General features: G+C 37.9%; 1 protein-coding gene, 1 non-coding gene and 1 pseudogene across 2 annotated transcripts; 1 reads left to right on the top strand and 2 right to left on the bottom strand.

Moving 5' to 3' along the window:
• Positions 1–1,213: 1,213 nt before the first annotated feature.
• Positions 1,214–2,307, bottom strand: LOC140785055 (heavy metal-associated isoprenylated plant protein 27-like). The gene is made up of 3 exons (XM_073132758.1): positions 2,167–2,307; positions 1,998–2,073; positions 1,214–1,902 (listed from the first exon to the last, which is right to left on the bottom strand). The coding sequence occupies exons 1-3, from the start codon at positions 2,245–2,247 to the stop codon at positions 1,592–1,594; spliced, it is 468 nt and encodes a 155-aa protein (XP_072988859.1). The 5' UTR covers positions 2,248–2,307; the 3' UTR covers positions 1,214–1,591.
• A 6,671-nt stretch (positions 2,308–8,978) lies between these two features.
• Positions 8,979–9,085, bottom strand: LOC140785379 (small nucleolar RNA R71). Its single transcript, XR_012108436.1, has one exon. It is a non-coding gene; the product is annotated as a small nucleolar RNA R71 (small nucleolar RNA).
• Positions 9,086–9,716: 631 nt separating this feature from the next.
• Positions 9,717–13,503, top strand: LOC140783633 (uncharacterized; annotated as a pseudogene).
• The last annotated feature ends 201 nt before the right edge of the window (positions 13,504–13,704 follow it).

The following is a 13,704-nucleotide window of genomic DNA, read 5'->3' as shown; positions in this document are numbered from 1 at the left end:
TTCCTGGATGCTCCTCAATTCTCGTTGCACATAAGATATTATTACGTTAGTTTTGATGCAAAATTCTCTGTGAAGTACTTGTCTGCAGTTGTTTATTTGTTCATCCGTTCACTATGACATCATTTAATATTTTTACCTTAATATATAGAAGTAATAAGATGATCAAGGTCTCGGAGTTTTCTGTTTGCTCGAATGCGTTCACTAACTATTCTGCACAATCAAATCTAAAAGGTAATAAACTCAGTTGATACCTAATGTTGCCTGCTTCTTTCTAGTGGTCATGTTGAATTTGACGTAGACTTTATTGGCTTCAGTCAGGTTTAAATCAACACAAGTACACACGATTCGTTAATTAAACTGGTTGTGTTTAGAAAATTATGATTTTAATTAGTTAAATAGATTAGATAACACGAGATTGGATTAGAATTAAATGGGTTAAAGGAGTAGACATCTTAAACGGCTTAGAACGGATGGGAAGAAAGGTGGGTTTTTCTATAGATGTTGGCATTGATTGCATGAGCCAGTTAACAACATTTCACAAGCATTAACAATAAAAATAAGTTTAATCTCAATTAATATGGCGAAGGACGTGTGCATGATCACACGCTTAGCTTTACTTTACTATGAAGCACCTTATCCAAACGTTAGCTTCATGAATCCCATCTTGCAACTGTTTCAGATATTGATCCAAAGTGTTCTTCTCACATCTATCCTTGGACCTCTTGGCTCAAAAAGTGATCGACTATTTGGAACAATTTGGTGCATGCACGAGATCAAGTTCTTAAGCATATGTTTACACGTCGTTTTCTTGATGATATTAGCTTTGTACACGTCTACAGAGAGGATCTTAATTGCTCAACTGGCTGGTTCTCATGTAGGACAAATTTTTAAGACCTTGACTAATTTCTTAATATTATATTGGTTTTATCCTTATCTTTTAGAGGATGATTCATCTTCGAAGTTGTTTTGTTTTTTTCTTTCTTTTGATAAAGTTTTGCAAAACTAAAGAGTTACTGGGTCAATGATGTTCATTTTGCCTTAAACAATTAGCTTCCTTTTCGATCAATAGAAGAATGATAATATTTTTGTCATTTATGTATTTTTCTTGACTATGCTTTCTTGTCACTTAATAGGAATTTATTTTGCAAATCAAAAGTTAAATACCACGCGGCCTTTGTCTAACCAAATTTTACTTACCCCGTGACAAGTGGTATAACATTCATTACATAAATATATATATATATACACACACACAGAACAGTGGTAAAAAGGGCCGGGTTTATAGCTGTGAAGGTAACCCCATATTCAAAGTTTAATAAGATGAAAAATATTAAACACAACTCACTCAATTAAAGAAAAATCTCAACACTAAGACCAAAACCACAATCCCTGCATGAAATATAAAATCAGCAATATATCACATACAAAATCTCCATATTTCGAATCTATCAATCTTCTCTCTTTTTTTTTTTTGATAAAATTAATCAATCCCTCTCTTAGACTAATTAACTAGTTGCTATCCCCTCCGAATTAATTCATTTACACCATTAATCCTTCTCTTGCATGCATATATGCATGGTAATGGCCATCATCACATAACCGCGCAAGCGTTGGGGTTATCGTCGCTGAACGCGAACCTGTACCTCATCTCCATCGAGCTCGCACGCACCAGCCGCGCCGCCGCGGGGTCGGCCGCCACGTTCCGGACGTACCCCGCCGGCGCCTTCTTATCGTACGCGCCCGGCGCATACGGGTTGGCCACGAGGTCGTACGGCACGTACGGCCACGGCTCCACCTTCTTCCCCGTCTTGTACGCCACCCGCCGTATCACCTTCCCGGCCTCCACGTACCCCGTCACCGTCACCTTGTTCTTCTTCGACTCCACCTCCACCGTATTTACCCCTGCAAAAGGATGCGGCGCCACTCAGTTTGGATGAACTAAATTTTATTTTGCATCTAACACCCTACCTTAACGCTTATTTACGTGGGATGTCTACCTTTCATGGTTTCCAATGCTTTCTTCACCCTCCTCTCGCAACCTTCGCAGTCCATCTTTACCTTTATCTCCACTGTCTGAAATCCATACACATCTCGTTAATTAGTGTTAATTGTTATAAGAATTTTACAAGGAGTAGTATGTATATATATCTATATATCTATATATACCTGGAACTGCTTGCGTTTCTGTGTCTTGCCATAGTAGTTGGGCAATGAGCAGAGATCGGACAATACATCAACAATACCCATCTATCTTCTCTTCGTAGTATGCTTCTCTTCTATTTGCAAAGTAGTACGCTGAATACACTTAACAACTAGTCTGCAAAGGCCCCTCTATATAGCTTCCAGAGAGAGTGGACTGTCCACTTGGGTGGTGCCACGTGGAAGGTGGAAGTGACACACGTCGGATGATAGGTGGGGGACATAGCCTGCTTGGTTCCACCTGCCTTGTTCTAGTAAAGAAGGCAAATTTAGTTCAAAATTTTTATTGGTTACTGCGCAGATGTGCTCTGTCTTTTTCTTTATGTCACCGACGTCTGAATGAATGAGATTGGATTTGGGTCTTTCGATAAATAGATTAGCTTTCTGGTCCATGGAAGGAGACAAGATTTCATACAGGTGCCGATCGTCTGCAGCCACAGTTGCACGAATTTACTATAGTTCGGGTACTTGGCAGGTGCGGAAGATGGAAATTGGAAGAGTAAATTCCTGCAACCGTCGGTTAGGAGTTAGGAACAAAGATGTCGTTCGAAATGGTTCGGAGCTCGGAAACTGGTCAGTTTGTGGCCCCACCCACGTGTGGCTCAAAACAAAGCAAAGTATGAACACTCACTCACTCCGTACACGCGGTGCGGTGGTGATCAGTAACCTCTTCAAAATGTTTTTAAATATATTTATTATTATTATTATTATTATTTTGTTAAAATGCCTTTTAAGTGGTTCGTTTGCAGACTGAGAAAGGCACGGAAAGATAATTTTAGTCATAAAGTTAAGAGTATATATTATGTATATAAATATTTTTATTCCTTGGGAATGATAAGAAGGTTAGTTTTCTTTAAATATACCGGGGATTTTCTACAATACGTGTGAAATGTAGGTTGTGATATGCACAAAAAGAATCCTACAAATGAAGCTTTCAACTGTACCGGCTCTTTGCAATGGTTGTTGTAAAGCTTGTTGGACTGGCCCCATTTTTGAAAGCAATTGTATACAAGACTTCTTTTTCAAAAAGTAATAATACATATATATATATATATATATATATATAGAGAGAGAGAGAGAGAGAGAGAGAGAGAGAGAGAGTGGGATCACTCTCTTGCCTGGAACCTGGTTATTGTGGTGGTTACTGTCCCGTGAATAACTTTTGGCAGGTTTTTATCTCCAAAAAAAAAAGAAGAAAAGAAAGAAAATCTTTTGCCAGGTCGGCATAATTTGATTGGGACCTTTTAATTTTTGGATTCTTAAGAAGGGAGTTTCTTAGAAAGCTTCCACAGGTTCTTAGTAGCACAATAATCGAGATTTTGGGGGTCCTACCAAACCACTAAGAGATTATAAGTTTTTTTACATTTTATTTTGTCCAAAGGCAACTGTATTAACCCAAAATGCAACTGTACTTCAAATATTGTGGTCGATACCAGAGGAATTCCTATATAGCATAACTAGAAGATTAAGAGGGGCAGAAAGAATCCACACATATGAGAAACCTTAATTGAGAATTTTCTTATTTAGCTAACAAGTCAGCAGCCTAATTGGCCTTCCTATAACAGCAAGGACCGTGCAAGAAAGAAAATAAATTGAGAATATTATTGTTAGGTCTTTGGTGCTGACAAATATGTACAAAATAATTTAAGTACTTTTAATGGGTTATAGTTGTTCGAAGTGGACTCAAGCGTTAGCATATACAAAGAATGTGTTTCAGCCGTTCGAACGCAAACTCAGATGTTAGCACATACATAGATGGTGTATTGACAGTCCAACGCACCTTGCATACGTATAAGGTATATTTATGATTTAGATATAAAGAAGCGAGAAGATAGTTGGCTCTAAAGAAGAAGGGGGAATGATAGATGAGGAGAAAATAGGGATGGGGGAGAAGATGACTAACCTTACTAGACTAGAGGATCGATAATTGAGAAGAAAAGGAATGACATTGGCTTGATGACATAGGCCTTGGATTGAAGAAGATTGAGAGAGTTGAAGATCGTGAGAGAGAGAGAAGGTAGAGAAAGAGGCTAGATGAGAAAGAGGATAGGAAATATGATAATAATATGTAAGGAATTTTACAAATCACACCCTATATTTTATCTACTTTGTAATTCACACTCTCGTCGTTGAGGTTTTTATAACCCGACTCTTACTTTTTTTTTTTTATAATTCTCATTTAACACCCTATGTTAATTTAAACAGTATCAGCAAAGGAATATTCCGTTATAATATATGAAATAATTTTTATATACCTAAAATACCATGACTTTTTCAAAGAACGAGTAGAGAGAGAAAAAATAGTAGTAAAAATATTTTAGCAATTTAGTCGATATTAGTTAGTCAAAATATCGTTTAGGTGTTAAATAAGAATTATTAAAAAAATGAGGGGTTAGATTATAAAATCGTCAAAGATGGTATGTGAATCACAAAATAGGTAAAATATAAGGTGTGATTTATAAAATACCATAATATTTAATAACTCAAAAATTGTTGCATTTGATAATTTTAGAGGTTAACCAAAGTTCAAAATAATTAAACTTAACCCTAACATAATGACCTTTGTGTCGGGCATTCAAACGTTCTTGGACATACATTTGAATGCCGTTGAGCGACTACACTCTTGGGTTCGGGCATTCGAACAGTATTGTGCAACATTTGAATGTCGTTGAATAAAGTATGCTCTTAGGTTGGGGCATTTGAATGCCCGTTGGACAAGCGTATAAATGCTTCAATGAAGACTGCTCTCGGGTTGAAGCATTCAAACGCCTAGGTGTAGGCTACTTTGGTGTTCCTTCGTTCGAATAGTTGGTTGTGTAACCATATGATAAATATGTTTGATCCAACGAATGCAATCTTCCCTGATGTGACTCAATTAGGCTCGAACTACATCACTATGAGGTTGAAGAGGCCACGATCACAAGCATGAATGAGGGCATCTTTTAAAGCTTTGGTTTCCGCTTGCAACATGTCATCTACATTGGCAAAGAGGGAACCGAACTACAAAGATTAGCTCAAGTTATTGCGAGCAATAAACCCTCCATACATCGGGTTACACTTGGTCGAGACACATTGTATTAGAGTTGATTAGCAACAAGAGCTCTGATACTAAGTTGATACGAATCATTTTAAGGGCTAAGATTAAGAAACGTCAAATATGAAATTACTACTCACAAAACTATAGTAAATGGTAATTTTTTTTTCTAAGGTGGAATTGGACATGTAAATAGTCAAAATATATGAGAAGAATAAGGGGAAAATGATGATGGTAGTGGTTTGGTGAAAAGAGGTGATTTGGTAGAAAAAAAAAACTAGGGATAAAGTTTGTGTGTTAAAATAGCAGATTGTGAAAGATGTGCATATGGATATAATGGGTTATTGTGAGGGTGAGTGGACAAAGAGGGAGAAGTAGGCTAGCCTTATGGATGATGGGAACAATCAGACGAAAAAGATCTAGAAGTTAGATGAGAGAATTGAGGGAGAATAGAGCTCTAGAGGGTTGGAGGAATATAGAGACTTGAGAGGTAGGTTTTCAACCAAAATAATTCATGCCTTCCTTTCTTTAATTAGGGCTGCATTCTACAAGTATATAGAGTCTAGTTCTAAATTTATTTATACTAAGATTTGCTTTAAGGACTTACATTAAAGATAAACATAAAGTAGAGATAAACTTGACTTAGCTAGATCAGTCTTTCTTATCTAGCTCAGATTAGTTCTTCATTCTGCCACAGATAGTGTACGAACCTGAGAGAGCTTAGAATATGAAAGTTTTAGATTAGGATATTGCCAATATTTTTCAATAGATTTCATAATGATACGATCACACCTCTGGCTATGGAGCTCTGATACCAGATTGATGCGATCTCTCCTTTAGGGCTAAAGATCGATATTTTTTAATTCTCAGATCTGGACTAGATCTTGCACGGAACTTTGAAATAAGATCTCGAAATGTTCCGCCGTCGGATCGACGTGAAATTTTGATATGTTGTAGCCCTAGAAAAGAGCTTTCCAACAAATCAAGATATCGTATGTTTAGTGGACGAACGTCAGGATGCTCTGTTTTAGATCCGTTGATGGAGGCACATGATCCTAGGTAATGGTGGTTGAAGGTGGACCGGCGTTAATGTGGTGGCACCGGTGAAAAGTGATGGTGGAAGGGTTGTGGTTGATGGAAGGATTAGGGCAAGTGTTGGATAGATTGGACGAAGGAGGAGAAGAGGGCCACCCTTAAGGGACTAGGGTGATTAGATCGGACGAGGGAGGTTAGAAGCGGCGTCGCCGGGGATTGAGAGGACGGGAGCGAAGAAGACGAAGGAGGAAAGGCAAAACTCAATCTCAATAATCAATAATAATTTTGGTTGCCATACACATCCTTTTATAGGTTAACCAACAACTCAAATTAACCCTAAAACATAATTTTTGCCGACCGCGTTCAAACTCGCCCGACCGCGTTCGAACGCACCGAATTAGCTCTTCTGGATTTGCGAACGCGATGTAGGCGTTCGAACGCGCGATCGAATGCACCTGTCGGTATTTGCGAACGCGATGCAGGCGTTCATAGTGCATTTGAATGCACCGTGTTCGAACGCGCAGTGCACTATCTTCACGCACGTTCACAACCTTGTTCACAAATCGCGTTCGAACTCACTCCACCCTCGTTCGAACGCGACTTACAGAAAACTTATTTTAATGGAAATTAAACACTAAAACATAAAACAAAAACACTCCTAAAGTGAATCCATGCTCGAGATGACGTCGGTGAAGTCTGAATCGTATCAATCCACCACGCTTCCGCAACCTTGTCCTCAAGGTTTGAAGTTTGGAAAGCGATCCATGTACAGTTTTGGGCCAGCCGCTTGTGCCATCAATAGTCTCCGTAGCTCTTCGTTTCGGGGTACCTTGATTCGCCCGCACTCTAGTACTAACCCATCGCGCTCCTCGTGCTCGGGGTGGCTTGAGGGGTTCTCTCTCAACTCCTCCATGAGTTGGACCAGCTCACTATCCTCTCCACTAGCTCTCCGCAAATCTGAGAAGAAAGGAAAGGTGGGCGCCGAGAAAGAAGCGAGCTCCTTTGCGACCCCTTCATTTGGAAGTTCAAGCAGCGGTTGGCTTCCATCTAGCAGCACTCTCTTGTCATTTCTTCAAAACGTCAATGTGAGGCTTGTAAAATCAAATGTCACGGGCCCCAAGCTTCGAAGCCATTGGGTCCCCAAAACAATATCGGCACTTTGCAAGGCAAACGGATAAAGATCCAATGTGAAAGTTTGGCCTTGCACCTTCAATTCCGCACCTCCACAAATAGAATCCGCTCGCAATGTGGTGCCATCTCTGATCGTCACATTGAACCCTTCCGTGGGTTCCGACTCGAGCCTAATCTTCCTAAGGAGCCTCTTGTCAATGAAGTCGGTGTCAATCAAGATTCTCACTGTGGTTTTCTTGACTACCCCGTTCACTCGCAAGGTCTTTGGCGCAGCTGTCCCCGAATAGGCGTGGAGGGAGATTTCGGCTATCATGTCCTCCACGAGTTGACTTGTGTTGAAAACTATTTTGAAAATTTAAAATTAATTTTTCTACTAGTTGTTTAAAAAAATTTTTTAACAAAAATTTGAATTTTGTTCTTGTTTTGAATTATTCTACAGAAACCAAAAAACGATAGAGGATTGTGCTTGAAGAAAAGAAAATTGCTTAAAAATTACTCCTAGCGGAGTAATTGCTAACCGGTGGACTTGATGGGAAGGTTTGAATTTTCTTAACCCTACCCACGAATCTCCTGTCAGTGGGTTTTGAACTGATTCTTTGTGATTATTTGTGCATTCATATATGCATAAAATATTTAGTAAGGGCACAAACCTCACCAAGATAAGGAGTGGATTTAATCACCACATCCTTGCCCACTTAAGTTAATCATTCCATTTCATTTTAAAACCTAAGCCAAACATCTAATTTAAAATCAAGTAGACGTCGGCCAAAGGATTTCACATAGCTCATAGGAACCTCTCGGAAAGAGTTATCTTTTGGTAAGCCCAATAAGCACCTTCCAAATTACAATGTCTAGGTAAGTTCTGTCAAAAAGGAGAGTCGTACTTAGGCGCCTAAGGGAATTGGTATTCTGAAGAGGCCAGTGCCCACCAGTATCCCTGGGAACTTACCTGGTTGTGTTTTGGTAGGCCTTAACTGGTAATCCTCTAGCTTAGTCTGAAAGGGAGTTGGAGCTCTCTAATTAGGAGAGAAGTGATTCTCTACAAGATTAAAATTGAAAATTTTTTTTTGCTTACTCTCATATTATACTTTAGAAACACAAACTGTTGACTGTGATTTGCTTGGTAAGATTTGTGTTTGTGAAGCCTTTTTTTTATACTTAGAAATTGGTTGGGTTCGAGATAGATCAGGTCGGCTTGCTAGGGAAGAAATGACTAGATACCATAACTTTACAAGAGCGATTTGCCCCAAATGGAACCCAACCTTCAAAATGCATTGTGTTACCTAACACTAATACAACTCATTTTGAATTAAAACCTGCCATCCTTCAATTGCTTCCTACCTTTTATGGTAAGGAAAATGAGAATCCATACTCTCATATTGATGAATTCTTGGATATTTGTTCAACATTCAAATTTCAAAACTTTTCTGATGAATCTATTAGGCTAAGGCTCTTTCCTTTTTCATTGAAAGACCAAGCAAGAGCTTGGTTGAATCACTTAGAGCCTAACTCAATCACCACTTGGAGAGATCTGAACTATAAATTTGTGTCCAAATTTTACCCTATGCCTAGAACAAATCAATATAGATTGGTCATCTCCACTTTCAAGCAGAAAGAGGAAGAGAAATTTCATGAGTCATGGGAAAGGTTTTAAGATCTTCAAATTAAGTGCCCTCATCACAATTTTAAAAAATGGTGGTTAGTCCAGTATTTCTACAATGGTCTAACTGACACAAATCGTAATCTGGTTGAGTCCATGAGCGGTGGGTCATTCATGGCTAAGAGCACACCTGAAGCTTGGGCTCTTTTTGAAAGAATAGCTAAAAATTCCCAACAATGAGATTTTAGTACTGAAAGTCGAGGGACGTCATAGTCTAAGAGAGAAATATATGAAGTTCAACCTGATGTGAGTATAAATGCACGACTGTATAGTTTGTCTAGGAAAGTTGATGCCCTTGTGTTAAGTCAAACTATGAAACCAATAAATCAAGTGCAATATGAAGTTTGTAGTGTTTGTGCCAGTCCCATGCACACTGCAATGGTTTGCCCTTCCTTAGGGTATCAAGATGGGTTCAATGAATAAGCGAATGCCCTAAATCAATTTAGAAAGCCATTCAATAGTCCTTACTCTGAAACATACAATCCAAATTGGCGAAATCACCCCAATTTTTCTTGGAGGCCACAGCAGCCTCAAATAAACCAAGGAGGACCTCCAGGATTTAACCAATTTCGTCCTCCTACTCAGCCTATCTCTTATGCCCCTCCTCTTAATTAATCGGTTATAATACCTCAGCAACAACCATCCAACTTAGAAGCGATGATAGAGAAATTTATCACTGGAACTAGTGGTAATTTGCAAAGAATAGAAGCTACAAATATACAAAATTCTCAAGCCATTTCTCAGCTTCAACATCAAGTGGGTCAGTTAGCATCTAAGGTTAGTACGAGAGAACAAGGAAAATTTTCTAGTCAACCCATTCCTAACCCAAAGGGCCAATATGAGGTTAGCCAACCATCCATCTCAGGTGTGCACAACGAACAAGCTCAATCAGTCATTACCCTTCGGTCTGGAAAACTAGTCAACAATAAGGTTGAAGTGCCAAATCATGAAAAATCTATCTTAGAGGGTGAAGAAATCTATGTCCCGCAAAATAATCATGATAGTTCATTTGGAACTATAACCTTTGACTCAAGCAACCCAAGACAATCTCTACCCAAGTCTAGAAATTCATCTAAGCAGACTTTTATTCCCAAAGCACCATTTCCCCAAATACTAACTCAGGTTAAAGTAGGAACAAACTTTAGTGAGATGATGGAATTGTTTAAACAAGTTGAAATTAACATTTTATTACTCGATGCCATTAAACAAGTTCCTGCTTACGCCAAATTTTTGAAGGATCTTTGCACTCAGAAAAGAAAATCAAAAGTGCAAAAGAAGGCATTCCTAGCTGAGCAAGTAAGCTTAAAGATTCAGGTTGTCCTACTATTTCATGTGTCATTGGTAATCATGTCATTGATAAAGCCCTTTTGGATTTAGGTACAAGTGTTAATCTTTTGCCGTATTCAGTTTACAAGCAATTAGGTCTTGGAGAGTTGAAGCCAACTCAAATTAAACTATCTTTGGCAAATCATTCTGTCAAATATCCTTGAGGCATCATAGAGGATGTTCTGATTAAGGTAGACAAGTTAATTTTTCCTATGGATTTCATAATCCTTGATACTGAACCTGTCCAAAAGCCGAGCAATCATATCCCTGTAATCTTAGGAAGGTCATTCTTAGCCACTACTAATGCAGTCATTCACTGTCAAAATGAGATTATGAAGTTGTCTTTTGACAATATGACTGTTGAATTAAATGTTTTTGATGTTAGCCATCAACCTCCTGATGTGGTTATGCATCGAATCCATTTAGAGGAAAATGCAAAAAAATCTCGTGAATTGCAATGGAGGTTAAATCCTACAGTGAAGGATATTATTAGAGCTGGAGTGCTAAAATTATTAGATGCGGGTATTATCTACCCAATTTCGGATAGTGCATGGGTGAGTCCAATTCATGTTGTGCCTAAGAAGTCTAGCATTACAGTAGTGCAAAATAAGAATGATGAGTTAGTACCCACTCATGTTCAAATAGGGTGGCGTGTTTGCATTGACTACCGAAAACTTAATCTTGTAACTAGGAAGGATCATTTTCCCCTTCCTTTCATTGATCAGATGCTTGAAAGGTTAGCCGGATATGCTTATTATTATTTTTTAGATGGTTATTCTGGCTGTAACCAAATCCCTATAGCACCTGAGGATCAAGAGAAGACCACATTTACTTGCCCCTTTGGAACATTTGCCTATCGTCGCATGCCTTTTAGGTTATGCAATGCTCCTGGTACCTTTCAAAGATGCATGATTAGCATATTCTCAGATATGGTAGAACGGTTCTTGGAAGTTTTTATGGATGACTTTTCTATCTTTGGATCATCATTTAATGAATGCTTGCACCACCTATCTCTAGTCTTCAAAAGGTGCAAAGAGAAAAGCCTAGTGCTTAATTGGGAAAAATGTCACTTTATGGTAAAGAAAGGAATTGTTCTAGGACATATTATTTCTAAAGATGGGATCGACGTCGATAAGGCTAAAGTTGACTTAATTTCTAACCTTCCATCACCTTAGACTGTGAAGAAAATCCGATCATTTTTGGGTCATGCGAGTTTTTACTGACGATTTATTAAGGATTTCAGTAAGATATCACGACCTTTATGTAATTTACTGGCTAAGGATTCTCAATTTGTCTTTAATGAAGAATGTCATAAGGCTTTTCAATGGTTAAAACCTAAATTAACTTCTGCTCCTATCATTCAACCACCAAATTGGGATAAGCCTTTTGAGATTATGTGCGATGCATCTGACTATGCAATTGGATCGGTTTTAGGACAATGGGTTAATAGGTTACCACATATGATCTATTATGCTAGTAAAACCCTGAATGATGCACAACTAAATTATTCCACTACCGAGAAAGAGTTGCTAGCAGTTGTGTTTGCTTTAGACAAATTTAGATCTTACCTCTTAGGGTCTAAAGTCATCATCTATTCTGATCATATAGCACTAAAATATCTTCTCTTTAAAAAAGATGCTAAAGCCCATTTAATTCATTGGATTCTGTTACTACAAGAATTTGATTTTGAAATCAGGGACAAGAAAGGTTCTGAAAATGTTGTCACAGATCACTTATCTAGGCTTATCTTAGAATCATCTTATGAATCCAAACCAATATCTGAATCTTTTCTTGATGAGCAGCTAATGAGTGCTTCTCAGCTACCATGGTATGCTGATATTGTCAACTATCTTGCTACTGGTCAAATGCCTCCTCATTGGACCAAGCAAGATAAGTCCAAATTTTTAGCTGAGGTCAAGTTCTTTTTCTGGATGACCCATACTTGTTTAAGTATTGCCCAGATCATATCATTAGGAGATGTGTGTCTGATGATGATTTTTATAAAATCATTTCTTTTTGTCTTGATCAAGCCTGTGGGGTTCATTTTAGCTCTAAAAAGACTCCTGCAAAAATTTTGCAATGTGAGTTTTATTGGCCCTCCATCTTTTGTGATGTTCATGAGTATTGCAAAGTTTGTAAAAGATGTCAAAGACTAGGGAGTATTTCAAAGAGGAACATGATGCCGCTCAATCCAATTTTAATTGTTGAAATTTTTGATGTCTAGGGTATAGATTTCATGGGACCATTTCCAAATTCTTTTGGTTATGAGTACATTCTTGTTGTTGTAGATTATGTTTCAAAATGAGTTGAAGCTATAGCTTGTAGAACAAATGATCACAAAGTTGTAATCAAGTTTTTGAAAGATAATGTTTTTGCTCGTTTTGGTACGCCGCGTGCCATTATAAGCGATGGAGGGAAATATTTTTGCAATCAAATTTTTAAATGACTTATGCTTAAATATTTTGTCATACATAAGGTTGCCACTCCCTATCACCCCTAAACTAGCGGCCAGGTCAAGATATCCAATAGAGAGATCAAAGGAATTTTGGAGAAGACTGTTAAGCCCATTAGGAAAGATTGGTCATTAAGGCTTAGTGATGCATTGTGGGCATATCAAACTGCATTTAAAATTTCTATTAGGATGTCCCCATATCGAGTTGTGTTTGGTAAGGCTTGTCACCTTCCTATAGAGCTAGAACATCTAGCTTATTGGGCGATTAAGCAACTGAATTTTGATCTTGATAAGACAGGTGCTCATAGGAAATTACAATTGAATGAATTAGAAGAAATTAGAAATGATGCTTATGACTGTGCTAAAAGCTATAAGGATAAAATGAAACAATATCATGATAAACACATTTTGAGAAAATTATTTAGTCTTGGTCAAAAAGTCCTACTTTATAATTCGCGTTTACATCTTTTTCCTAGAAAATTGAGAAGTAAGTGGACGGGCCCTTTTACTATATGCATTGTCTATCCTTGTGGAGCTGTCGAGATTGAAAACTCTAAAAATGGTGAGGTATTTAAGGTGAACGGTCAAAGGCTTAAACCATTTTTAGAATTGCGCAATCGAGAAGTGGAAGAAGCACTTCTAGAAGATCCTAATTATCAAGGCTGATCTCTATATCTGCTAGAGATTGTTTTTGTACATTATTATTTGACTTTTTATTTTTATTATTATATGTACAGCATTTGACACGAGGAAGCTTGTAGTATAAATTATCCTTCTCAGGTAAATTCTACCATTTTTTGTGCTTTATTTTCTTACATTGAGGACAATGCAAAATTTAGATTGGGGGGTGAAATTTCATATTTTTTT

Source organism: Typha latifolia, chromosome 3 (assembly GCF_019914945.1).
Source record: "Typha latifolia isolate L0001 chromosome 3, TyphaL0001v2, whole genome shotgun sequence".
Taxonomy (NCBI): domain Eukaryota; kingdom Viridiplantae; phylum Streptophyta; class Magnoliopsida; order Poales; family Typhaceae; genus Typha; species Typha latifolia.
The sequence above is the reverse complement of the archived record's forward strand: the minus strand, read 5'-3'. Positions and strand labels throughout refer to the sequence as shown.